The sequence below is a fragment of the Vicia villosa genome, linkage group LG5 (genome assembly GCF_029867415.1).
Source record: "Vicia villosa cultivar HV-30 ecotype Madison, WI linkage group LG5, Vvil1.0, whole genome shotgun sequence".
In the NCBI taxonomy this organism is placed as follows: Eukaryota; Viridiplantae; Streptophyta; class Magnoliopsida; order Fabales; family Fabaceae; genus Vicia; species Vicia villosa.
In genome coordinates, this window is record NC_081184.1 from 114,085,812 (window position 1) to 114,112,403 (window position 26,592).

General features: G+C 31.9%; 2 protein-coding genes across 4 annotated transcripts; one reads left to right on the forward strand and one right to left on the reverse strand.

Annotated features, from left to right (window-relative positions):
• Nucleotides 1-727: 727 nt before the first annotated feature.
• On the reverse strand, nucleotides 728-1,852 carry LOC131602056 (tetrapyrrole-binding protein, chloroplastic). The gene has a single exon (XM_058874046.1). The coding sequence runs from the start codon at nucleotides 1,686-1,688 to the stop codon at nucleotides 906-908; it is 783 nt and encodes a 260-aa protein (XP_058730029.1). The 5' UTR covers nucleotides 1,689-1,852; the 3' UTR covers nucleotides 728-905.
• Nucleotides 1,853-9,361: 7,509 nt separating this feature from the next.
• On the forward strand, nucleotides 9,362-26,263 carry LOC131602057 (eIF-2-alpha kinase GCN2). 3 transcript variants are annotated; one of them, XM_058874047.1, is made up of 29 exons: nucleotides 9,363-9,732; nucleotides 9,863-9,931; nucleotides 10,076-10,135; nucleotides 10,511-10,616; nucleotides 10,754-10,858; nucleotides 11,101-11,481; nucleotides 11,766-11,894; nucleotides 11,981-12,067; nucleotides 12,174-12,260; nucleotides 12,341-12,449; nucleotides 14,536-14,647; nucleotides 16,082-16,136; nucleotides 16,413-16,582; nucleotides 16,942-17,126; nucleotides 17,959-18,107; nucleotides 18,197-18,446; nucleotides 19,462-19,741; nucleotides 19,843-19,936; nucleotides 22,148-22,228; nucleotides 22,505-22,561; nucleotides 22,903-23,034; nucleotides 23,114-23,197; nucleotides 23,347-23,455; nucleotides 23,540-23,676; nucleotides 24,266-24,373; nucleotides 24,625-24,701; nucleotides 25,068-25,170; nucleotides 25,252-25,374; nucleotides 25,869-26,263. In XM_058874047.1, the coding sequence occupies exons 1-29, from the start codon at nucleotides 9,599-9,601 to the stop codon at nucleotides 25,977-25,979; spliced, it is 3,684 nt and encodes a 1,227-aa protein (XP_058730030.1). In that variant the 5' UTR covers nucleotides 9,363-9,598; the 3' UTR covers nucleotides 25,980-26,263. The 3 variants fall into 3 exon arrangements, 2 of the variants coding, with proteins under 2 accessions (XP_058730030.1, XP_058730031.1); XM_058874048.1 differs by lacking the exon at nucleotides 12,174-12,260; XR_009283919.1 differs by lacking the exons at nucleotides 25,068-25,170; nucleotides 25,252-25,374; nucleotides 25,869-26,263 and having other exon boundaries at nucleotides 9,362-9,732; nucleotides 24,277-24,373.
• The last annotated feature ends 329 nt before the right edge of the window (nucleotides 26,264-26,592 follow it).

The window sequence follows — 26,592 nt, forward strand, 5'->3', positions numbered from 1 at the left end:
TTGTGCTCTCTTTTCTTTATTTAATCTTGCAATATCCAAGCAAATTTGTCCTCATAACTGTTTCTATTCAGCATTTGATTGGATTTACATTAGTAACACAATACCCCATTATTTGTAAAACAATAACATAACTTATAAACTTGCATATATACTTCGCCCTGTAAGTACAATTTAGAGGATAAAAGCTGCAAAGACATTTGAGATTAAGTGGTTCAGGTTCTAACCTGCATTTTTTCACTTTTCATCACTTAAGTGTGCATGTATTTTGCCAGTAGCAACATTTGGTTTTACTTCATTTTTCGCTCATTAGTTACCTACTTTATGTGTACAATATAAGTGCTGCGCTAGCACTATTCTTGATTATAAACACTCTAAAGTAACTCTAGCAACGTTCTTAATTGCTTAAAAATTGGAATGAAGGTGTTTATATTAGGTTTTGTTTGGTGGGCTGGGAGGGAATGAAATAAAGAAATAGAACTATAGAGGGAAAACTAAAGTGAGAGACTCTCTTTTAGTAAACAATCTATAGAAAATGCACTAGTTGCTGAAGTCAATTTTTGTATTTTTGGTAAAACTCCATTGCCAGTTGCAATTGAAAATTAACAGCTCTCACTTTGGAAATAGACGTTATAAAACAATATGGCAGGCTATGTAATTTTGTCCATTATGTGCACAAGGATTCACCCAAAATTATGACAGCCAACATATGAACCTTTAGTTTAAAGAGTTTCTAGAATGCAGTTATCCTTAATAAAGTAAAAAAATACAATTCAAGCAACTACCTTCATCTCTTGATGATGATGAATCAATAATTACTATGTATATACTTAAAAATGAAAACACAGTTACATTCTTCTCTATGCATTCAGCAGGCTTTATTATTGTAAACTTTGTCCTGAACTCTATCAGAAACTATAGTCTGTTTTGAGCATATTCTGAGCTGATGTCTTTGATGAATCTTTCAACCCTTTGAATGCTCCATTTCCCCCAAATGAAACTTCAACTTCATCTTGAACTGCATCAAAAGCTGGATGACTAAAAATATTACTCAGCAACTGTGTTCCTCTGAGTGCATTTGTCAAAGGTAAATGACCTTCTGGTGTATCATCATTGAGCTCCCATATAAACTCTGTAGGAAAAGACCTATAGTTATACTGCTCCATCTCAGTGTCAAGTTTCTTCATCCAACCAACCTTAATGAAGAAGTTGGTAAAGTCTTTCTTAGCCTTACCAAACAGTTTCTTCTGAACACTGTATCCAAACTTGTTGTCACTATGCTCCCTCCACAGCTTGTCAATTGTTTGGAGGTCTGTTTCTGAGATGAACTGGACCTCTGAGAAGAAAACATATCCGCGCTTCTGCGCCGCTTCGCCTGCTAACACGATGAGAAGGCGTCTCGTCTCGTCGTCGGCTTCTCGGAAGTTTTTGGCTGAGAGAAGCTGCTGGAGGAGTTCAAAGGAGGAGGATTGAGAGGTTGATGATGGCGTGGAGGATGTTGTTTGAGAGAGTGAGAATGTGGTAAAAGAGTTGGAAGTTGAAGAGTGAGAGAGGGTTATGTTGGTGCTGGTTGGTTTGAGGAAAAGTGAGGATGAAAGTGTGGATGGAGGAGCAGTTTCAGAAGGGTAGCAGTAGTATTGGCGTTTGATGAGAGAATGGTGTTGAATTGAATGAAGAGAATTAGTTGCCATAATGCAATATTCTATAATCAGTTAAGGATACAAGAAAGGATAAGGGTTATAGAAAGTGTAGGAGAAGATGAATGAATGTGATAAGAGGAGTTCAAGGCTTTGATATTGGGGCAGTGTTGTGTGTAGTGTTGCTGGTGTGGTTTGTAGGAGTAAGGAGATAAGGAATATGTGGGGAGGGGCAGTGAAGGGCTCATCAAAAGTAATATAATAAGAGTTTGTGATTGGTTGAAATAGGGTGAGGTTGGATCACACCCAATCTGCCCCTACATCACTTTCTCTCTCTATACACAATTAATTTCTTTACTTCATGAAATAGACTTTTTTTTTCTTTTTTCTTTTTTGAGAAACCAATATGGCAGAAAGAAATACCCTAGTATATATACAATTAGTGAATAAGCCAAATGAAGCTAAGCCAATCACATGGGTAAATGAATGTATAGAATATAGAAATAACTTTAAAAATGAGTTTTGTTTCTTTCGAATTAACAAATTTATTCCACTTTTGGAGCACCTAGTTTGTTATTGAAGTCTAAAATTGATTTTGATATGTTTTAGTTATTTTAAATAAAATTGATTTTTAGATTTTGTTTGGAAATTTGGAGGAGAAAGGAGAGGAGAGTTAAAAAAAAAAATTAAGCCATACGAACCGAAGGATTTAGGTGATTTAGGTGAGGAGGGTTTTAGAAATTTTGTTTTATTCAAAAATAAAGTTTTTTTTTTTTTGTAAGTTTGAGGAATTAATAAATTGTATTGAAAAAGAGGTTTGGAGGATTTAAATTTAATTTGTGCTGTTATAGTGTTTTAAAATAAAAAATATATAACTGGTAAACATTTTTTTTATTATTTTAAATAAATCATTTTTTAAAAAAAATGTTAAAATTTTCTCTATGTGCTTTAAAGAGGCTTAGATTTGAAGATGTATGAAAGATGGTAAATCGAATATCTCTATCCTGATTGAATGGGAAGAAATACAAGAGAGATTTTTGAAAGCCGGTGACAACATAAAACTCCACATCAAAGAGCAATTGAAAAAAATTGCATTCCCGGATACCACAAACTTGAAACCATCCTCTCAATCGGTGAAAATCAAAGGATCATCTAATAAGGTGAAACCAACACCGGGTGACAATTCAACAACGAGAAGTCCATCACACCATATACGTAGATATGGTTTATGTGGTTTATGATATCTTCCAACTATTATATATAACCTCATTCTTCATATTGTTTCATACCAAAACACAAAAACTAGAATGAGCATCATTTGGCATGTTGGAAATGTTCACTTTACCGATAATACACCACGAGAATTTAAGATTACCGAGTACACCTTTCTTGAAGATCTGCGATACACACTGCAGGAGCTTCTACCACATGGCGACAATTCGAAAGTTGTGAAGATCGAGTATCACTTGTCATCCATTGACAACGAAGGGAAGTTTGAGTTTACCAATCATGAGCTAAAGACGAGCGTTGATTTATAGGCTATGTGGAGAACCTTTTTTCCGCTTAAAAGTAAAAGTTCGGATTAAGCTAGATACGACTATTGCAAGATTGGTCGATGATATTATCAACATGGTGCAACGTCCACCTGGATGTTGGAGTATAATGTTTGAATTATGTTAAAAATCCTTAATGTATTGGTTATGTTATGTTATGTTATTAATGTTTGAATCATGATATTTTGAGTTTGTGAATTTTGTGTATTTTTAGTCAGTTTTTTTTTGCTATCTGTGTATCAACATACCGAAAATGCAACTCCGGGTGCGTCTAAAAAATGCATTTATGAGAAAATTGATTTCTTATCTATTATTGGTGCGTCTCAGAAATGTATTTTCGATTTTTAGGAGCATTTTTGAAATCTCACGTGGTATGTAAGAAAACTATAGGGTGGGTTAAGAAATTTCCTTTTTTACTTGTTTTTCTTGGGCTGTACTTCCATTTAGGAATACACCCCCCCTTCTTGGCCCATTTGTTGAATTGTGTTTATTTTGGATTTCTCTTTGTGCTATTTTATGTATAGTTTGATTATAAAAAATAATAATAACTATTTTCATAAATAAAATAAAAAGAAATTAGAACTTCTATTAAAAAATGAAAAAAATATATTTATTTGATTCCCATTTTATTTTTCTTTGTAAAAAAAAACTAAAAAAAACCAAAAATATGTTTTACTTAGGTTTTAATATTTTTCTTTGAAATATTTTCAAAAGACCAAGTTTCCTTTTAGATCTATGTTTAGACTTTGTCAAAATATGTAAAAAATAACAAAAGATTTCTCATTTAATTGTTCACCCTTTAGAAATAATCTTGCTAGAATTGTTGCACGAATTGTTTGCCATATACTTGTATGTTTGTATGTTTGATCTTGTGCTGAATTCTTTTTCTTGCCATTCGTATTTAGGTCATATCACTTGGTAAATCAAGATAAAGTGAATACGCGATAAAATCAATCCTTTCCAAGATAACTTCAAATACTTGATCAACATCAAGTTGTTCCATTACCTTTCTACTCAAGCTTTTCACTTAAATAATTTCATAATAAATTTTGGTCAACACCAAGTGCCTTTTTTCAATTTCTTTTTTTCATAATCAAAAACTCAAAAAATACCTTAAATAATCGAATCAAGTTTAGTTTATAATGGATGAATTAAGAAAGGTTTGTACGTACTTGTGCAAGTTGTTTTAAAGCATTTAAGTGATGGTCGTTAAGCTTTTGGTTGAATGCTTGGATTTCATTAAAGATCTCCTTAAAACTTGATTCGTCTCACTTTTTTTTATATAAAAATCCTAAAATCAATTCAAACTACCACTTCTTTTTATTTCCGCCCAAGCGCCAAACTTTTCTTTGCCCAAGCGCAAATCTCGCCCATGTGCAAGCACCCACTTTAAAACTACTCTTTTTCGTTCAAGTGCGATTAGAATCATTTTTCATAAATACAATCAATCAACCTACAAAAAGTCCTTTCTATCCCGAACTACAATGCTCTGACATTTCCATTACACGAGGGAATAAGTAGACACGAGATGCGATGTCTTGGCGAGCATAATAATAAAAAAAACCTAAAAATCCTTTCTTTTCTTTCTCTTCGCGTAATAATAAGATAGAAAGTAAACATCACGTTAACATTCGATCACAAAATTAACTAAATGGGTTCCATCGAGTACAATGGATATGAGGGGTGCTAATACCCTTCCTTACATAACCGACTATCGAACTCTATCTTGGTTGTGATGGCCATCTTATCATTTTCTTGAGTTTTTTCAATATTTTTCCTTCGTTTTGGAATAAATAAAATTTGGTGCCAACTTTGTTGTATTTTGAGCGTGCGAACACTTGAGTATTTTTCGCGCCACGACATCCTTGTATGATATTTATTTTAATTTATATATCAACAAAAAAACAAAATATTATTTATTTATAAATACTATTATTTTATTTGAAATGAAATTGTTATAATATATTTAATTTTTGTTTTCATTTTTAATTTACTGATGTTGATAAAGATAAGATTAAAAGAAAAAGTTTAATCTATGCGCTAGAGACCTTTATAAATACATCTACTATATAGGAGAAAGGACAAATCTTAAGCCATACAAATAATTACACCATAAAGTATAACATTTATAAAATATATTCTGTCATATGATCACACCCCTCCAAAGCTTATACATAAGCACATTGTTTCTCAACAGGGCATCTCACCTCATGTGAGTAAGACGTCTAAATTATCGTAAAACACCATCATACATGGCTTCTCATCGTCTCGTGCAAGCTCTAACAAGTTATAATTGTTATAAATTAACTACGGCTTATGAGTCCCCCAGCCTTGCAGGATGCACACATGCACTTTTTGACTAGTACATAAGGGAAGAAGAACTGTGTCATATTAAATGGTGTATCTTGATTTCAATGCCCGAAGGGTGTTTTCGGAGATCAATCTCAAAACGTGTACTTTTTTATTGGGTGTTTTATGTGGACTTGGTTTGTTGTATTGTATTCTGCGTACAAATTAAAACTTAGACGGTACGAAAGAGTATTTTTGGGTATTCATAGGGTTTGAGAGAAATACCAAGGGTGATATGAGCACTCCTCGTAAAAATATTTTATGCTAATTAGGTTTACCTATTTAAATAAATATGAATAATTTTATTATTATTATTATTATAATAATAATAATAATAATAATAATTATTATTATTATTATTATTATTATTATTATTATTATATTTTATACTTTGAATCAATGCAAAAATGAAACTTAGTTACCATCAAGAACTTAAATAAGTTGTTTTTCATAAGTTATCCTAAATATATAATGTTATAAAACTTATGTTATTAGGTAAACTCTTATAAATCTTGGCAAATAAATTTTTAGTCTCGTTGATCTTTTAATTTATTAGTCTATCTAATTATTAGCTGAATTGTTTATTTATAGGTGAATTTTTATCTACCTAACACAAAAAATTGGGTAGTGTTACCTTTAGTGTAAAATATTTTGGAAACAACAAAAAAATGTACTATTTAATAATTAATTAAATAAGATAAAATTAAATGATGCAATGTGATTGGTGGAATGTACACTACCCAATTTTTTTTGATGGATAGAGAAGTTGTCCCCTTATTTATATATTTTTAAATGAAATAGACTTTTAAATATGCTAACAAACTAACTAGATCTTACAAAAATTAAACTCATACATAAAAATAAACTTATGATAAACTACACGTTAGTCTCTTTATATATATATATATATTATATATATATATATATATATATATATATATATATATATATATATATATATATATATATATATATATATTCAAGATAAATCTTTATAAAAACTTCCAAAATGAAATCATGACTAGCATAATTATTCGATTCCACTTTAACAAAAATATATAGTCATATGACAAACATATATTTTATTATTATTTATACTTTTAATTTCATTTACATCAAATATATTCTATATTATAACTATTTAATTAATCAAATATATTTAATATTTTAAATTTTAAAAAAACTTAATATAATGAAAATATTTAAAACAAACTTGTGCAAAGAGAAAGTCTGTTTGATTTCTGTATTTGCCTTAAGATCAGAATCAAAAAAGGCCACGAACGTCTTGCACGATGTTGAGAAAGAGGAGAGGGGGTGTACCTCCAAGGTACTCCGACAATCAAGTCTGTACAGTCACAGATACGAGTAAGTGTTTAGGATTATGAAAAATGTGTTACATGACCCTCTAAAGTGAGAGAGTTTATATAATACCCCCATCGCGTGACTCACGGTATGAGTTTTGGGCTACACCGTGGACTTAGGCCAAAAACTTGTGACTGCCAATATTATAGGAGTAAACCTAGGAATCCTGAGAGACTGCTCGACACTAGCCATTAGGCGAGCAAAGGGCGATCCTGGTCGACACGAGGTGAGATTTGGGGAGCCAAATGAATGCCTAGGGACGCGGGAGCCGATCTGTTCGGCTAGGTTGCGACGTGCTCGGTGTCAGGTATGGGGAAGAGCGCTTTCTCCGTCTGCGAATGATTGGGCCTAGGTCATTTGGGTCGTCTCAAAGGTGGACATGAATTGGGTCGTTTCTTAGTGTTGAGCCAGTCTAGAATAATTTCATTTTAAAATCATTAATATGAACTTAATATGAGCCAGTCTATATATTTATTTTGAATTATGTATCGTTTTATGATAATACTTTTGATTGAAGGTTGCGGTCATGATGCTTCATGAATCAGAGACGTTGATCTTGAACCGATGTTGCTAATCTTTGATAAGACGAGTGGAGAGGGATGAGGTACTTGATGATATCTACTAGCTTCTCCTTCTTAACACAGAAGAGGAACCTTTGTTTAATATCTCATTCATCACCGCCATTGTTCTCCTATCATTAAGTTTTATGTGCTTCATCAAATATATCGCAAATCATTGTCTTTTTATGTCAGGTATTCTCCATTTTTTAATCAAAGTTCATCTCTCACAAGCCTTTTTGTGTAAAATTGACAAATCTATCATAGAAGAAAAGTTGATGTTTTGGAAATCATAAAAATACCCTTGTGTTATCTTAGTATAAATTAATAATTTGAGGGCAAAAAATATTTTTTGCTGATTTTTTCCAACTCACTTTTTCACTTTAACTTTTCACTTTTTCACTTTTCACTTTTCACATTTTCACTTTTCACTTTTCACTTTTTATTACTTTATTATTATTATTTCTAATAAATTATTAATCAAAATATTCCAATAAATTATTTTTTGATAAAACGATTATTATGATCATTTTAAATAATTGTTAATTTACATTTAAAATAGTATTTAATTTAAAAAAAAATCAGTTCAATTAAAATGAACTTAAAAACATACTTGAAAATGCGTTTTACTGGATAAAATACAAAAATGTGTGTCACTTATCATTAACTTTAATTTATATGATTCAGAATATTATTATATTAATCTATTTCATTAATGAAGTTTATACAATTAAAATAATGTTTGCACAATTAAATATTAGAAAAATTATTTGTTATTGATGTCATTTCACAAATATATGTTATCACTGTAAATAGAATATATATATATATATATATATATATATATATATATATATATATATATATATATATATATATATATATATATATATATCCACGAGAGAAAATGTACCACTTATTCAATTGTAACATATTACTATTATTTATAGTCAAATTCTATTAGTATCAAATTTGGTAAATGATATCTAAACAAAAATAATATTTGTATACTGGAAAAAAATCTATTATTGTTCTAAATATATTTATATACGAAAAATGGTAGTATTTATGATCCAAAATTTTTTTATTCAAAAAAGTTATATGGGAAAAAATTATTATTGATCTAAATATTTTTATTTAACGATACCTAAATATAAATAATATTTGTATATGAGAAAAATCTATTAATGATCTAAATATTTTTATATATGAAAAATGATATTTATGATCCAAAAAATATTTATTCAAAATAGTATACGGGAAAAAATCTATTATTAACCTAAACATAAATAATATTTGTATATGAGAAAAATCCATTATTGATCCAAATATTCTTATATATGAAAAATAATATTTGTGATCTAAAAAATTTTGATTCAAAATAGTATACGGGAAAAAATCTATTATTAATTTAAATATTTTATATACGAAAATTTAATATTGATCCAAATATTTTTCAAAATGATACCTAAACATAAATATTACTTGTATACGGGAAAAAATTTATTATTAATCTAAATATTTTTATATGAAAAAATAGTATTTATGAATTAAATTTTTTGATTTAAAATAAATATATTATATAAGCAAATGTGCGTATCAAACCAGAACCCGTGCGTATGCACGAGTTTGTTACTAGTTGATATAGAAAGAATATTTATTATTAAAATAAAAAATAAAAGATTATTAGAATTTAAATTAAAGTAAAATAATAAATAATAAATAGTTTGATAAAAAAGAAACATGAATATATTTTATATTTAAAAATTATTTAATATTTAGATATTAATTTTTTAAAAATAATTTATAATTTAAGATGGAGGGAGTAACTGTACTTTTACAGTCTCATATTAGGTTATTTCATTAAATGAGAATGAAATATTTGACCAAGTATCTTTTTTAAAATAATTAAAAAGTAACGTGAGTGAAGCTATCAAAACTTACACACCCTTCCTCCACCAGTAACATGGTGCAGATGTAGGGAGGCGCCACCTTCTCTGACTCTTTTCCCTCTCTCACGCTCGCATTTTTTCATTCTCCAATTTATCGTCAAAATCTCGTGATCTCCATTGCTCATTCCGTCAGTAACTCCTTCGTGCTGTTCTTCGAAACCGTTATCGTTTTGATTGAAGTTTCGAAATCAATGGGGCATAGTTCGAATAAGAAGAAGCGAGGAGGTGGAAGAAGAAACAAGTCAAGAACACCTTCCAAAGATAACAATTCGCAATTCGGAAACGGTGATGATAACGAACAACTCTCCGAAGAGATTACTGCACTGTAACTAACTCACTGACTTTTCTTCTTTACTTAACTTGAAAACATATTGATTCAATCATATGCAATGCATTCAGTTCCTTTCGTTTTGAAATTTACCAGATTCTTCTGCTGTTTCATTACTTTTTATTAGATGTGCGATTTTTCAAGAGGATTGTGAAATTATTCCTGGATCGCCTGCTCAAATAGTTATTAAACTCAGGTTTGTTTCTCTTTTGTAATCATGATCAATTAATTCATTAGTTAATTAATAGTGATATGTTTGTCGTTATAACGATTATTGTTGTGGTTATCACCATCATGATCATCATCAATGTCTTACTTGTGTTTGAGTTTGATTGAGCAGGCCTTACTCGAATGACATGGGCTATGAGGATGTGGATGTTTCTGCTGTTCTCGTTGTTAGGTATGTTATCTGTTTCTTCTGTTCTTGTTGTTAGGTATGTTAGGAGGATAATGAGTTTTAAGAAAATGAAAATGGTTGAATATAGTACTGACTCACTCGGACACCTGCAACGACACTGACACATTGACATTGGTTATAATTTAAAAAAGAAATTAGAATTTAATGACACGTGTCAGTATTGTGTCGGTGTCGGACACCAGACACGTTTGTTTGGAGGTGTCGGTGTTCTGGACATGTCTTTGTCTAGAGGTGTCGGTGTTCCACATATGTTAGGTCAGCTGCATAGGTTCCTTTCCTTTTTTTTTTTTTGTGAAGAAGGGGATCTTTGTTGCTATGAAGTCAATCATTGTTTTTTGCTCTATTTTTTTTGGCTAGGTGCTTGCCTGGGTATCCCTTCAAATGTCCCAAGTTGCAAGTTACTCCTGAAATGGGTTTATCACAAACTGATGCTGATAAACTTTTGTCTCTCCTTGTTGATCAGGTGCTTGTCTGTTCTTTCAGAATTAACTATTGTTTCGTTGTTGATTGGTAATTTATTCTTTGTTTGAGTGTGGCAAGGTTGATATATTCTCTGCTGTGAGTTAAATGTAGTGATATTTTTTTGTTGCCATTTTTCAGGCCAATTTAAATGCGAGGGAGGGACGAGTAATGATCTTTAATTTAGTTGAGGCTGCTCAAGAATTTCTGTCTAGAATTGAGCCTATTGCCAAACCAACTGAATCTGTGAGCGTACTATTACTTGCATACTATTTTCTGTCAAGCTATTGTAACTATTCTCATTCATTCGATTTATTATTATTCCCTGAAACCTCTAATCATAATATTAGTGTTATAGAAAAGAAGATTATGGAAATCAGTATTGATGTTCTTTAATTTCTTATATAGTTATTGATATTTGATCCATCATTTATGTATAAAGTTAATTTGGTACTTAAACTGATGATGATATGTTTCTATCCTTGTAGAAGTTTTTACACTCAACTGCAGAAGGCATTGAAGAACTGTGTCCCAAAGATATGGCATCTTCAAATAAGAATAGATCTTTTGTTTATGGTTTCGTCGACCTTTTCAGTGGCTATGGAGAGTTCTGGAATTGGGGTTTTGGAATTGATGAAACTGCTGTAAAAAGTTCTTCTATTCCTTCTTCTAAGTTGGATGCCTCCGCATTACGAATAGAAACCCGGGAAAAGAAATCTGATGGCAAGGAAGACCCGTTCATATTGCAAGAACTTCCTGTCAAATTAGATACTGTAGGAGAAGTTAGTGAAGACAGCTTATCTTTGACTTGTTCAAGTAGATCTTTGGTGGGTGATTTTGCGGAGAACGACACAGAAGGTGAGAAAGAGGTAATGTAATTTGCTTGTTGTAAGGGTCTGTGTACTGTTTGTTTGACGTCCCTAACATTAGTTTGTTGAATTTTAATTAAGCCCAGGAACATGAATAGCGCAGATCATGTAATTTAGAAGTTAGTAACCTTTGTTTTTGAGTGGTTGGTGCACATGATTACTCTTTTTAAACCCAAACCTACCTGGATTAATAGGCTCATACTGTTTATCTGAGAGGTCTAGGTACCTTTATCGGAGACACCAGTTTATGCCAATACCTTTATTTTCTATCATTTCACATGCAGTATTCTATGTTTGACGAGTATACAACTGAGGATAGCAAAGGTATATCTGACAGCGAATCTACAGAGTCTCTGTCTTCTGTGTCCTTGCCTCATCACCAGGCATCTCAAATAGAAAAGGATCTACTAATGGTAAAAAAACTCAAAATTTACTTCTATCAGCTTTTCACAATAGAGTTATGCTCGACATTAGTTTGGTTTTTTCTCTTTTGCATTAGGTTCACTTACTTCGCATTGCTTTGGCCTCTGAAGGCACATTGCCCGACTCTTTGCCCCAAATAGCAACGGAGCTGGACCATTTAGGGGTATAAAAAAGATTTATATTTTTGCCAAAACTAAAATATCTTCACTTTCATTTTCAAATAATTTCTAGTTTTACAATGATCCTAATCCTTTGAGTTGTTTTTCCAGTTCGTTTCTGACTCAACACGGGTTATGGCATCAAAACCGTCTTCTCTTTTCAACAAAACCTTTGATCATATCATCAAGAAACAACCGGTTGGCAAATAAATATATGGGGAAATATATTCTCTTTCTGACCATAGTTATTTATTTATTTATTTATTTATTTTTTCTAGGCATTATCCAAAATATCTCAATTGTGGACATCTTCTGATCTTGGAAGCTCTAATACTGCTCACAATAGTTCTCGATATTTAAGTGATTTTGAGGAGCTACGCCCCCTTGGTAAAGGAATTTCATGAACTTATGCCTTGATGCCATATAATCTTAGATGTATACCATGATGATGATAGAGTTCTAAAATTTCTTTTTGTCAATGATCTTAATTGCCCGGCGTTTGTGTTTGTTCGAAAAGATAACATGAATTATTATCATAGCTTTGGAAATAATAATAGTTTACGAAACATTTGAACTTTAGGATCTTAGAAAACTGTTCAATTATTTTTATTTTTTGTCAATGCATTTGAACCAAGTGATGTTGAATGAATGATTTGAATAGCTCCAGAGAAATTACTCTCAACCTTGTTATTTATTGATAACCAAGTGGTTACAATTAAATCTACAACTAAATCCTTTATAGGGATTCTTAAAATTGTGATCGAGCCTAAATCAACCACTTATAAGCAAATGTTCAGGCCATATATTATCTGATATGAGACTATTAACATCCCCCACACGTTCAACATTATTGGACATATTGTGTGGATATAAATGGCGGGTGACCCGTGAAAGTTTCAATTAGTACTAGGGAAGAAGATAGGAATTCTCAAATAATTCAGAGTATGCAATAAATGTGATTTAGGTCTAGCTCAACCCTACCAAACCGGCTTGTAGGGTGAGGATTGCCCCCACTTATAGGGACATGTTCAAGCCATATATTGTTCGACGTGGGACTCTTAACACACCCTCTCAAACCTAAGACTGGACATTTTGAGCATGGAAATAAATGGTGGGTGGCCCGAGAAGCGGAAACCTGATAGTAGGTGGCCCACCAGATCTTAAACCAGACTCTAATACCATGTTAAGAAATGTGGTTTAGGCCTAACTCAACCCTACAAAACCGTCTTGTTGGGTGAGGATTGCCCCCATTTATAAGAACATGTTTTAGCCATATATTGTTCGATATGAGACTCTTAATAATAAGTAATGAATTTGTTGTCAAGTCTCCATCTCATCTATTCCTACAAAATCAAATAATCTCTGTCGTGGTATGTGGGGACACCCGACACACCATTAAACACATTTTTCTTCATCAGCAGTGCATGAAACTCACACCACCTTCAACAAATAAATTTGAGAAATTCAACAAATAAACATGTGTTGCGATAACGAAGTGCTCTTTACATAGCTTCTAATCCAATTTTTTATAAAAGCACTATGCATGTGTATGTATGCATTGTCTTGAATTTGGGGTCTGGCCTAACGCAACCTAAAAAGCTTGCTCATGAGGGTAAGGTTGCACACCCACTTATAACAATTGTTTATGTTTAGACCATATCACTATCCAATATGGCTCTCAATACCGAGTTAGCAGACTAGATATCTGTTGGTGGCCCCACATATCTAGGATATGCTCCAATACCGAGTTTGGATTTGTGTCAAAAGTGTGTTCATGTTGTGAGGGTTTTCCCCTACTTATAATCATTATTATGGCCATGTTACTATCCAATTTATGTTTGTCAACGCACCCCTCACTCAGAGAACTAGATATTTGGAGCATAGACAAATATGGGTTACTCAACAACAACACCCTTCACACTTAGGATTGATCTAGAGAGTGGGAAGATACGAGTGGCTCAATAACAGACCTAGGATAAGCGGGAAATAAAAATTATATTTGTCTTTGATTTTCATCTTGCTGTCTAGCTATTGTTGGTGAGTAAAATAAGAAGGTTTTCTAGTAATTTGTTATGTTTTTGTAAATAAAAAGTGGAGAATTAGCTTCTTTCTTCATTGGGTTTAGAAATTGTTCCTTCAATTATATAGTAAAGGTCTGGTAGACTTAGGTTAGCTAGGAATTATATTGTCATCCAAATTAGCTATAAATTTGTTGAAGGAATTTTGGGTTGCAATTTGCTGTTTGTTTTTGATAGCAAATAACACTCTTTTTCTTCACGCCCATTGGTACAAGAAAAAGTTTCACTTTGTTATAGTTTAGCTCCTGCTTATGCTGTATTTTTATTAGCTATTGAATGAATATTTCATTGAGTTTTTTGTTTTTGTTTTTAATTATATGATGATTAATCAACTGATTTTTTTCCTTCATATTTCTAATCATTTTCTGATAATTTTTACCTGGCAATGTAAATAGGTCATGGTGGTTTTGGTCATGTTGTGCTGTGCAAAAATAAACTCGATGGAAGGCAGTATGCAATGAAGAAAATTCGCCTTAAGGACAAAACCATGCGTGACCGAATATTAAGGTGAATTTGAATTATTCAGGAAGGATCTGGCTATAGCATTGGCAAAATTAACTGTTACTTTTGAATATGTAGCTTTTTTCACTAATGTATATAGTTCAGTGCATGATTCTGTAATTATAGCCAATGCATTACATTTACAGCCATAATGATTAGTATTATACCGTTTACCTGACCCATTTTTTTACAAATCTTCAATTCCTTTTGACAGAGTGGGTTGTATTGTTCATCTTCACTTTCTAATCCAACTCCTGCATGCAGTAATTTATGATTAATTTTGGGACAATGAAACACTTTAAAGCAGTAATCATAACTGGTGTGGAAACTACCCTTCTTTAGAATCCAAGAGTTGATTTTTTTCTTTCACATAAGTTTTATTCATCCTACGGGAAGTATGACATGGCTTGCTATTTTGATAAAAGTCTTAATTGTTGTGGTGTTTGAAGATGTATCTCTTAGTAATCATGTCCATTTGTCAACATTTTCTTCCATTAATTTACCGACCCCACTTAATGGGATTAGGCCTGGTTGGTTGTTGTTTCATTCATTTACTTCTTTAGCGCCCACCATTTTTGGTCACCATAATTTATTGTCGGATTTCAACTTGACAGTTAGGCATAATTTTGCATTTCATCTACTTGCATTAGATTCTCAGGCCGATCTTCAATCTCATTGTGACTTTATAGGTCTAAGATATTGAGAATAGTTACACTAGTTATCTGTTGTTGATTAATACAAAATATTTCTTCCTCCACTTTTGTTAGTGCTAAACCTAAATTTCTTAAAAAATCTTGTATCTCTCTGTTCTAAAACTTATTGAAATCATGCATCAACTAGTATGCCTTGTAGCTGTATCTTAAATTATATCAAGGGAATCAAGATACAAAGTAGAATTGTTATATATTGATGACAAAAAAATAAATCTGATATCTAATGTTGATCATATAGATAAGAAATAGGATTTGTGATGGAAGATGATTACAAATTTAAATGAGATATGAAAAAGAAAAAGTTGTGAATAGATATGATGGTCAAATTTACTAAATCGATGCTAAGGTTCTGATGCAATGACATACGGAAGAGAATTGGAATTTGAAAAAGCAAGTATGGATTGTAAATAAGTATGAGTATACCTTCTCTTTGCATGTTATAGGAACTTTTTTCTTGGTCGATTAGATGTTAGGGTATAAGCATGGTATATCCTACTTATTGTCTCATCTCATGTTTTGATATAATTCTTTTCCTTTATGTTGTCCTCTCCATATCAATTTTATTTTTCATGTTTTGGAAATTATTAGAGAAAGTAATGTGGTTATTAGATTACTAACTGCTGTGCCCATTCTTTTATCTTTTCTTACTGTTTACATGTAATTGTATACTCTTTTTTGAATTGCAATAACTTACTTGTTTATTATCTATCTATGGTAAAAAAATCAGGGAAGTAGCTACACTTTCTCGTTTACAACATCAACATGTTGTTCGATATTATCAGGTACAAATGTCTATTATTTTTTGCACAAATTTTTGTACTATCGTAATTCATGTGTCTTGTATTAGATTTTTATTTCCTTATGTTTCTCATTAACTTTGTCCTCTCTATTGCGTTGACCATCCCGTATGGTCTTTTGTATTTGTAACTCTGAAAACTAATTTGATTATATTCATTGCGGGAGTGAGGGAGTCACTTTTCGAAAAGCAAATAAAATGTTTTGACCATAATATGTTTATATGATGCTTTTTAAATTCTTAATAGCTGTAAAACTTTCAGGCATGGTTTGAAACTGGCGTAACTGATTCTTATGGTGATCTAACTGGAGATTCAAGAACTCCAGCGAGTTCTACTTTCAGTTACAAAGGTACAAGCTCCGCTGATACTATTGGGCGTGAGAATCAACTTGAATCAACGTATCTTTATATACAAATGGAGTACTGTCCCATGTAAGATTTTCAGTGAGCTAAGTTTTTTATGTGCAAAGTTATTTGTGGGATCATGAATACTACCATGAACTAAACGATTTTATATTTAGGATTACTATATTTTTCAACACAGATCATTTAGAAAGTCTAGCTTTAGCTTTTTTCCTTTGACATCTCTCTCTATCTCACACATAATTTCTCTTTTCCACATAAAATTAATTACAATTTTTAATTCGTGTGAAATTCTGACATCATATGTCTATTGATTCCTTACGTCTTTTGTTTCTTTTTGTTCTCGTCTCATCTAAACAAAATTTTACAAGTTCACTCATTATTGTTCATTATGCTGTACTCGCTAATTGTCATTATTGGGTTCAAAGGACTCTTCGCCAGATGTTTGAATCATATAGTCATTTAGACAAAGAACTGGCATGGCATTTGTTTCGCCAAATAGTAGAAGGTTTGGCACACATACATGGGCAAGGAATAATTCATCGGGATTTAACACCAAGTAACATATTCTTTGATGCTCGCAATGATATTAAAATCGGTGACTTTGGTCTTGGTAAGATCTTGAATCCTTTAGTTGTTTATTTTCGTTTTCTTCATATTTGTTTCCAATATTTTCTTTATCTAGCTTATTGCTACAACGAACAACTTCAATACTTCATTATGTGTGAATAGTGATCATGAAATTATTAAAATGTATGATAGGCCTAGTAATCTATATAGGCTGGCAAGGTGATAGAAACTGATATCAAACAATAAAATTTAATAGTAATTACAAGGAGTTTCCAAGAAATTCGAGAGTCTTGGTTCTCTCCCTTCCAAGAATTCGAGAGCTTGGTCTCTCCCTCTCAAATATCACCTCTTTCTAATTTTCAGCATGCCCTGAACATGGTTCTGTTTCCCTTATTCTGTCTAAGTATTGTAACAGTTTCTAATAATAATAATTGTTACTCTAATAATACCAGTAGTTGCTCTTAGACTTTGTGACCGCTATAAGTAACATTTAATAAGGCTGCTCCTATGCCTGTAAATGTAACTGATACTTGACAGAATAGAACAACCACATTCCGTTTTGATTCCTAGTAATTCTTAAGATCTAACACAATGTTTCATATTGCATTCTGATTTGCATGTGCAATTTTCATTTATCAATATGATGTATCTTTATAATACAACCAAGGTTAGTGACAAATGCCTGCACATATACACATTTTCCTATGTGAGCAGTAACATTATTACCCCGTGGTGCAATGTTTCCCTGTTTTTGATTTGGTCTAAAAATTCATATTAAACAATGTCATGTTAATGTGTGAGCTTTCTACACTGGAGTGAGTAGTGGCTGTGAATGAAATATCAAATTTTCTTTAGTTCTTTTTCTTTTCTTTCAGCCAAGTTCTTGAAGTTGGAGCAGGTGGATCAAGATTCAGCCCATCTTGCTGATACAATTGGAGTTTCCATTGATGGCACTGGACAAGTAGGGACATATTTCTATACAGCTCCTGAAATTGAGCAAGGATGGCCTAAGATTGATGAAAAGGTGTAAAGCATTCAACATTATCCTTTTTTAGCTATCTAATCTTTGCTTCAAGCAAAATTATGTAATTCTTGGATTTACTTAATTTGCAGGCTGACATGTACAGCTTAGGAGTGATATTTTTTGAGCTTTGGCATCCATTTGGGACAGCAATGGAGAGACACGTGATTTTATCCGATCTGAAACAAAAAGCTGGGCTTCCACCTGCTTGGGTTGCTGAGTTTCCAGAACAGGAATCCTTGCTACGGAAGCTAATGTCTCTAGGTCCCTCTGATCGCCCATCTGCCAATGAACTTCTGAAGAACGCATTTCCTCCACGAATGGAGTCTGAAATTTTCGATGGCAAGTGATTATGACTTTTTTTTTCTTTCTTTTCATTCTGCTACTTTTTATTGCAATGAACCTACATAGTAAAAGTTATCCACCAAAAGAATTCACCATCTTATGGGTCAGTTACATGAGCCAAATAATATCAATGCCGTTGGACTATCAATCAAAAGAAAATAAATGGAAAATAGTAGATCAATCACGCCTGAGTCTTGGGCAAAAACCATAAATTGTTTTCCGCACGTTTTGCAATGTTTGAATACAATGCATCCCCATCAATTTGTGTTGAAAGGTGGTTTGGTCGTTTATGAAATTTAATGTCATTATGCACATACTAGAGTACGATTAAATTTACTTTAGAGGTTTTGGTTTCTGATATGTTGAGAATTGCATGTGTTTCTAAGTATATACTTGATGTGTGTGAGTGTTAACGTGCTCGGCTGAATTCAATGTATGTGCATGCTATGTTAGATATAAAAATCATACATAAATCTTCACCAAGTGGTCAACATGTTAGGAGAATTAGTTCATGACATTATAATGAAGTCTTTGACCAAGTGGTCAACATTTGATAAGGACAAATCTTGGGTGTGGGAGTGTATACTAGATATATAAAAACATTCCTGATCGTCAAACACATTAAGTTTTTTTGTAATTGGCTCATGATATTGATAGTTTTTTCTTTTCGTGCTAAATACCTCTATAATTTGTTGTAGCTACTGAATTATATGTTTTTAATATTTAAGTAATATATCAATAGTGCATATTTTGCTCTCTTGAATGTTTAATTTCTATGAATATGAAACTTTTTTAATGAGTGGCCACTCCTAAGGAGTAATTAAAATAGAAACAATCAGATGATCTTTATAAGTACATTTACTTAATAATGCAAACTGATATTTCATTGTGAAATATGCATTGTAGTACATACTTTTGACATTAAGAATCTTAAGTCCTTATTTAATTTTTTAAAAACGTTTTTGTAAACTTTTTTCCATGACCCTTAGTGATATCAGTTCTCTATGTTCAGATATGTTGCGAACAATGCTGAAATCAGAAGATAGAAGCATTTACGATAAAGTTTTAAATGCTATCTTTGATGAAGAAATGTTAAGCTCAAAGCACATTCAGCAAGTTGGTAGATTAGGGTCAGTTGGAGATAACAATTCGTCCATTCAACACACGGATTTTGTAACCCAAGTTCGAGATTACGTTGTAGATGTCAGCAAGGATATTTTCAGACAACATTGTGCTGAACATCTAAAATTATTACCGATTCGTTTATTGGATGATTGTCCGCAGTTTAATAGGTCAATATCTTCATTTAAGTTTTCTACTAGTTTGTAATTTAGTTCTTTATTGACTTGACATCCTAGATAAAAGATTGATGAGTTTGATTTTCATGGAGTAGAAATGCAGTTAAACTTCTAACCCTTGGAGGAGACATGCTTGAACTTTCCCATGAGCTGCGTTTGCCTTTTGTGAATTGGATTATATCTAACCAGGTACAAACATACTAGACTGATTTATCTTTTTTCCAGTTTTTCTTTAAATTTATTTAATTACTTTAAAATTTGAATATAATATGATAAGTATTGCAATAATTGATATATTATTGATCTAAGAGATACATTGGTTATTAGCTCTCTTTAGTTGTATTGTTTGTATTATAAGTTTTATAATAACGTTCTTAATACGTAGAGAACAAAAAGGCGTGCTTTGTAATATTGGATTTATGGATATAAATAACGCTCTTCAAACAAAATTAGTATTATAACATTCGTTAAGATTCATTATAAAATTATTTTTTGAACATTTAGAATATGGCTAGCAAAATAACATTCTAATACCATCTTAAAATTTGGGTTTTGGTTAATTAACACTTCATCATCAAGCCATCTCTCATCTAATGCATGACTCTCTAACAGAACTACTCATAGTAGATGAGATTTAGCCAGCATTACTTAGTCCGCAAGGTTATTAAAAAACATAATGCCTATAAAATCATGCTTGGTTGATGTGCCGTTGTTCTTGTATAGTAACAATGACTATGTTGGTGTTGATCCTCCGATGGGAATTACTATGTGTTTTTTACATAAATGGAAATAAGTTAAGACACAGAGTTAACAAAACAATCTTGTTGTTCTTACAAGGGTGTTTGGATAAAAACACGTGTTTTCAGTTGATTTATAAATCAAATCTTGTGTCTGGGTAACAAGTAACAACATACATTTTGTTTGGAAAACCGATAGTATTACAAAATGCTTCAAAATCTACTAAGTAAGTTTGCATCATAATATCGTTTGTTGAAAATTCATAGTAGATTAGAGGGTCTTGCTTGATCAGTGGAATTATAGAACACATAATACCTAAAGAATCATGCTTGGTCTTATTTATATAATGTACCTTTGTTCTTGCATAGCAATGTGTCATGGCAGATTGTGGTGATGGATTTTTTGAAAGCCGTCATTGCCAATTTGTGAAGGATGGCAGTGTCATATGTCGGACTTTAGGCTTTCTGCCATGGTCCGCCATCCGCTATCGATAACATTGTTTCATAGTGACAATGACTATGTTGGGGTTGGTGGTCCTCCAAAAGTTAAGTGATTTCTTGCTTAAATGGAGATCATTTAAGACTCGGTTAACAAAACAAACTCATTGTTCATATGGTGTTTGGAATGTAAAAAAATGTGATTTGAGTTACAAATCAAATTGTGTTTGAATAAAAACCATCAAAGCTTTTTTCCACGAAGTGGAATCAACTACAAGGATCAAACCATGACATATTGTCTTGCTCACATATTAGAATTTAGGACCAATGATAGATGATTTAACTCTCAATATTTATTAATGGTTTAGCCTGTAAGTTTTTACAATATCTAAACTAATGATAAAGGAAAGATCTAAATTAAGACCTAAGGTCCCACTCGGTGTGGATTTTTTTGTTTTGAAAATCTCAAAAACTATAACTAGTTTTTTGGCTGAGTTTTAAATCTCTGTTTCGAGTTTCAGTTTCGATGTTAGTTTTCAAATTTTATTTTTGAATCAAGTCACTCTATTTACCGCACTTGAATATCCAATATAAAAAATATTAACAAAAGTGTATTTACCTAAAAAGTATTTTTTATAACATATATGTATATTAATCAAAAATAATTTTAAATATCTATTTACCAAAAAGTATATATTTACCAAATATTATATTTTTAAATGACATTTCTTACAAAAGTAATAAAAAAACTCCATTTCAATTTTACCCTTCATTTTCTATTCCCTTTGTATAATTAATTTTGGATTTTTAAATGTGTGCCAATTTGCAAAATAAAAAAATGAGCAAAGAAAATGCTTTTGGGATAAAAAATCAAGTGCCGCCTCCTCTCCTTCCCGTTCATCTTTTTTATCTGTCATTGTAATAACTTAGGCAACAATTATCATTAGGATGTTTAGAATGTTAAAAACCAACTCATCCCCGTTTTATCCAAATAGGTTTTGGTTTTGATATTGACTTCCAAAACCAAGAACTCAAAACTCACAATAAGATCTTTAGCCTGTCTAACAAAAAATATAAAATGTAGAAGGGGGACAGATGTTTATATTTGAATTTTGAACTGTATCCGATAGGAAAGAAAATGTCCTTGGCAATTTTTGTACTGCTTCTCTATTATTTTAGTTGGCTTTCCGAAAGGCTTGAAAAATCTAAAACAAATTATGTGCAGAAATCTTCATTCAAACGATATGAGATATCATACGTTTACAGAAGAGCAATTGGGCATTCATCACCAAACTGCTACCTTCAGGTACCATTCTATTATTTCTTTCAAATTTTCCCGTGTTTTTTTTTGACTCAATTTGAGGAACTGCATAGATAATCGACATTTCTTTGTTTTTTGGTTTTTGTTAGTTGATTTTGGTTAAAGAAAAATATAAATATTTCTGGCATTTTCTCTTGCATTCCATGAATGATGTGTTTGGCCTTTAAGGTTTCTGTAATGGTTTGTGATGCTTTACGTAAAACTTTCAAGCAAAACTTATTGGTTATTCAAACTCTTTGATACAAAACCATTTTTTCACAGGGAGATTTTGACATTATTGGTGGCACTTCAGTATTGACAGAGGCAGAGGTCATAAAGGTGAAATTTTCAACTGTATTCTGATAGATTTTATAGTTTCTTTTCGCTTTATTTTATCTTTTTATTAAGTTCTTAATAATATAGATAGTTATCTGTGATAGTATTATGTGGCTTGACAGTTGTAAAACCACTGCCATAAAAGGAACATGGTCAATAAATCTGTACTTTTCTTATTTATATTTTTTTCAAAATAAATTATAGCTGACTGAGTATTTACTATTCAACCTGGATTTTGTTCATTGTGTCTCTAAAATCTTTTAGATTTCATATATAATATTAAAAATAATAATGTTGATCACTTGGTAATACTAAACATATCATATTTACCAATTGCATAATAGGTCACGAAGGACATAGTCATTTGTTTTTTCCATGAAAATTCATGTGACATTCATCTAAACCATGCTGACCTACTGGATGCAATTTGGTCATGGACTGGAATCAGGGTAGAACACAGATTTAAAGTAGCAGAGGTATATTAGTTGGGTAATCTAGAAGCGCACACTATTAAGTTTGTTAGAGTATGTATGACTAATCTTTGATTTTTGTAAGCTTCTTTCAATGATGAATTCTTTGCGTCCTCAATCCCCAGAAAGGAAATCAAAATGGGTAGTGATAAGGCGACAACTTTTGCAGGTGAGAAAAATTATTGAGGAACCTAGTGTGTTTGGCTACAATAACTATTGTTATTGTGGAATATGTCTTGGTTTTTTTGTAATTACCATGTTCAAAGAAATCGATTCTCAATCAACATTAATTTATTTGCAATTTTAATGCTTTTCTAGGAACTGGGTTTAGTTGAAGCTATGGTGAATAGGTTACAAACGGTAGGTTTGAGATTTTGTGGATCTGCAGACCAGGCTCTTCCTAGACTAAGGGGAGCTCTACCATCTGGTACATTTTTGTGGTTAGATTCATATATACATGTAAATGTTAGAAGGAAATTTGCACTTATTGGAAAATAGTAAACCAATGCAGATAAGCGAACCTTAAAGGCACTTGATGAATTGTCTGAGCTTGTCCGTCTCTTGAGAATTTGGAGGATTGACAAAAATGTATATATAGATGCATTAATGCCGCCAAATGAAAGTTATCATAGAGATTTGTTTTTTCAGGTACCATAAATATGTGATTTGTATTCTAAAAATTATCATACTGTTGTGGTATGGCTTCCATACCTTTACTTTGTAAAAAACACTGCTCACTCCTTATTTATGATTTGTCTTTTTGTAAATTTAACTATTTGAAACTTGGAGTAGGAGTGCTATATATTATTATTATTATTATATGAATCACTCACTAGCAACCATTTATATGTTGTGTTTTCGTTGACATTTCACAATGATGAAAGATTGAATCATACAATACACACGAATCTCTTGCACATGGTTTGTTCAAATACTAAAACATCTTCTGTTGTCTGTATTTGTTCATCTGTTATTATTCCAAGCTCTTTTTTGCGGATGTTTTTCAATGGGATATAAAAAAGGTGGCTGAAAAAGATTGATATTGAATTATATCAATCTTGGCATGGTCAATATGCTTGTAGACACTTTTTTTTTGGGTCAATAGACAAAGTAATAACCACCAGAAACTCACACAACTAATGGCTCTTTGAATTGTGTCAAGGAAACAGAAGGACTAGAAATATTTATGTTTTGAATTTTTTTGATGATTCTAATGAAGTTGAACTTTTCTTGGAAGGTATATTCAAGGAAGGAGAATAGTCCTGGATCACCCTCTGAGGGTGTCTTGCTAGCTGTTGGTGGTCGATATGACTATTTGCTTCATCAGTTTAGGAGCAGTGACTATGTAGGTTATGCATTTAAATTTAATTTTTTCATATTACCATTTACATGGCTTGTATCTTCTATACTAGTTTTTCTCTCTGCAGTTCTCTTCCAGACAATTCAAAATTACGTATTTCTATGTAAAATTGTTGCTTGCTTTGTCTAAGACAACTTAAAGCTTCTTTTGTCTAGAAATTTTATGTTGTTTCTAACTTAAAGCTTCTTTTGTCTAGGAATTTTATTTTGTTTTTAATAGCGTTTTCTGTTATGCAGAAAGGAAATCTTCCCACTGGTGTAGGGACTAGCCTTGCCTTAGAGACGATAATTCAGAATTGTTCGGTACCTAATCGGTTAGTATCCGTAATCTCGTACATTTTTTTTGGTTTTGTTATTTTTACACTTTAAACTCCTTAGTATTAAGGTTATTGGCTTTTTCAATTATACAATAGTGCCCGCTAGGTGCAAACAATTTGGGCCAGTCCATACAGAGTCTTCTCTGGCTTTAAACGGGGCCCCACATGTGAACGGCGAGATTGGTTCCCATGGTTTAATTGGTCGCAAGGCCGGATACCAAGATTTCAAAATAAAATAAAATTATACAATAGTGCCTATGAATGTTTGCGTGCTCACATGCGACCAAATAGCAGAAATACTTAATAGGAGCAGACTTGGTTTCTGATGGGTACATATACACATGACTTTCTCAATTGTTTCAGAAATGAAGCAAGCATCAAGATTCTTGTGTGCTCAAGAGGAGGAGGTGGTCTGTTGGTGGAGCGCATGGAACTAGTTTCTGAATTATGGCGGGAGAAGTTTAAGGTTGAGATTTCTAAACAATTTTGATTTGTATAATTTAGAATTATAATCTAAAGTTCTTCGATTCATTTTTCTTGTCATCAGGCCGAATATGTCCCTGTCCCTGATCCAAGTCTTACAGAGCAATATGAGTACGCTAATGAACATGATATCAAATGCCTCGTTATTATTACGGATGCAGGTTTCTCCCTGACTGATTCAGTTAAGGTAATACTATATTTTCTATAATTTTATTGTCTGGTTAAGACATAAGATTGAGTTTAAAGTGGAGAGGTTTATGTTTGGATTCTTGTACTCTAAACACAAGTTTGATATTAAACCTAATTAAACCTTTCAACCTAAAGCTAAAACTACTTTTTTATTACTTTTACTGAGCCGAGGTTTCTAGGGAAAATCAACTCTATCTTAAACATGTATTTCACTAAAATCATGTTTGGGTTAGGTTGTAATCAATTCCATATTAATACTAAAAGTGTCCTGATTATTCTATTATGCTCTATATACATAACTTTATCAATGCCGATCTAGTTATTAGAGTTGTGCTATTTTTGTAGAAATTATAGTCCTTTTTTTTGTATCTTAAACTTGTATAAATGTCACGCATTGATTCTTATTAAAAGTGGTACACACGGCCTTCATGGCAGCACGATGCAGTCTGATTCTAAGATAATATTACATCAACTGGTTTAAATTGCCTCCAGGTTCGACATCTTGAACTTAAGAAGGAGAAAAATGTTGAGAGAGAGAACCTAGTCAAGTTTCTATCAGATGCAATGGCAACACAATTTAGAAACCCCTCCATATGGGTTTGATCGTTGTTTTTCCTTCAAACATGAATAGATGGCTAGACCGATTTGTCTACATGATTTTGGCAAAAAAGAATTATATCAACAGGATGGTCTCCAATCCCTTCAAAGAGATAGAACAGAAACAAAATTATGTACATCAATGTTGCAGCTTTAGTTGCAACGTTATTTGATTCCCCGCCTCTTATTTTTAATGATTTTTTTGTACATTAATGCCATGCTGTAAATATGTATATATTGCTTATGAATTATTTTGATTCATTTAGTCGAACAAAGTGGCTCTTAGACGAGATTTTTCCTTCGCTCACTTTTATACGTCGATTTTGTATGTTGAATTTGAGTATTTACATTTTGGCCATTTCTTTTTCATTTTTTAGTGTGAATCACACCTCTGTCAAAAATGCCTTAAGATTTTTTTTGGAGATGCATCTCCTAACACATTTAGTTTGGAGACGCATCTGCAAAAATTTCTGAGGTGAATTCAGAGATGTATCTTCGGAAACTCTTATTTTGGAAAAGCTTATCAGAAAACCTGCATGTATTGTGGGCAAAAATACTGTCTAAGTTTGTACTTTTTTGAATCCGAAGTCATTTTAATTTGACTAACAGTGTCATAATT

Excerpts from the sequence above, each read along its gene's own strand:
- LOC131602057 (XM_058874047.1), top strand. The coding sequence starts at position 9,599 with ATGGGGCATAGTTCGAATAAGAAGAAGCGAGGAGGTGGAAGAAGAAAC. Across the intron at positions 9,733-9,862 it reads TCCGAAGAGATTACTGCACT|ATGTGCGATTTTTCAAGAGG; the intron begins GTAACTAACTCA and ends ACTTTTTATTAG. Across the intron at positions 23,456-23,539 it reads AAGGGGAGCTCTACCATCTG|ATAAGCGAACCTTAAAGGCA; the intron begins GTACATTTTTGT and ends AAACCAATGCAG.
- LOC131602056 (XM_058874046.1), bottom strand. The coding sequence starts at position 1,688 with ATGGCAACTAATTCTCTTCATTCAATTCAACACCATTCTCTCATCAAA.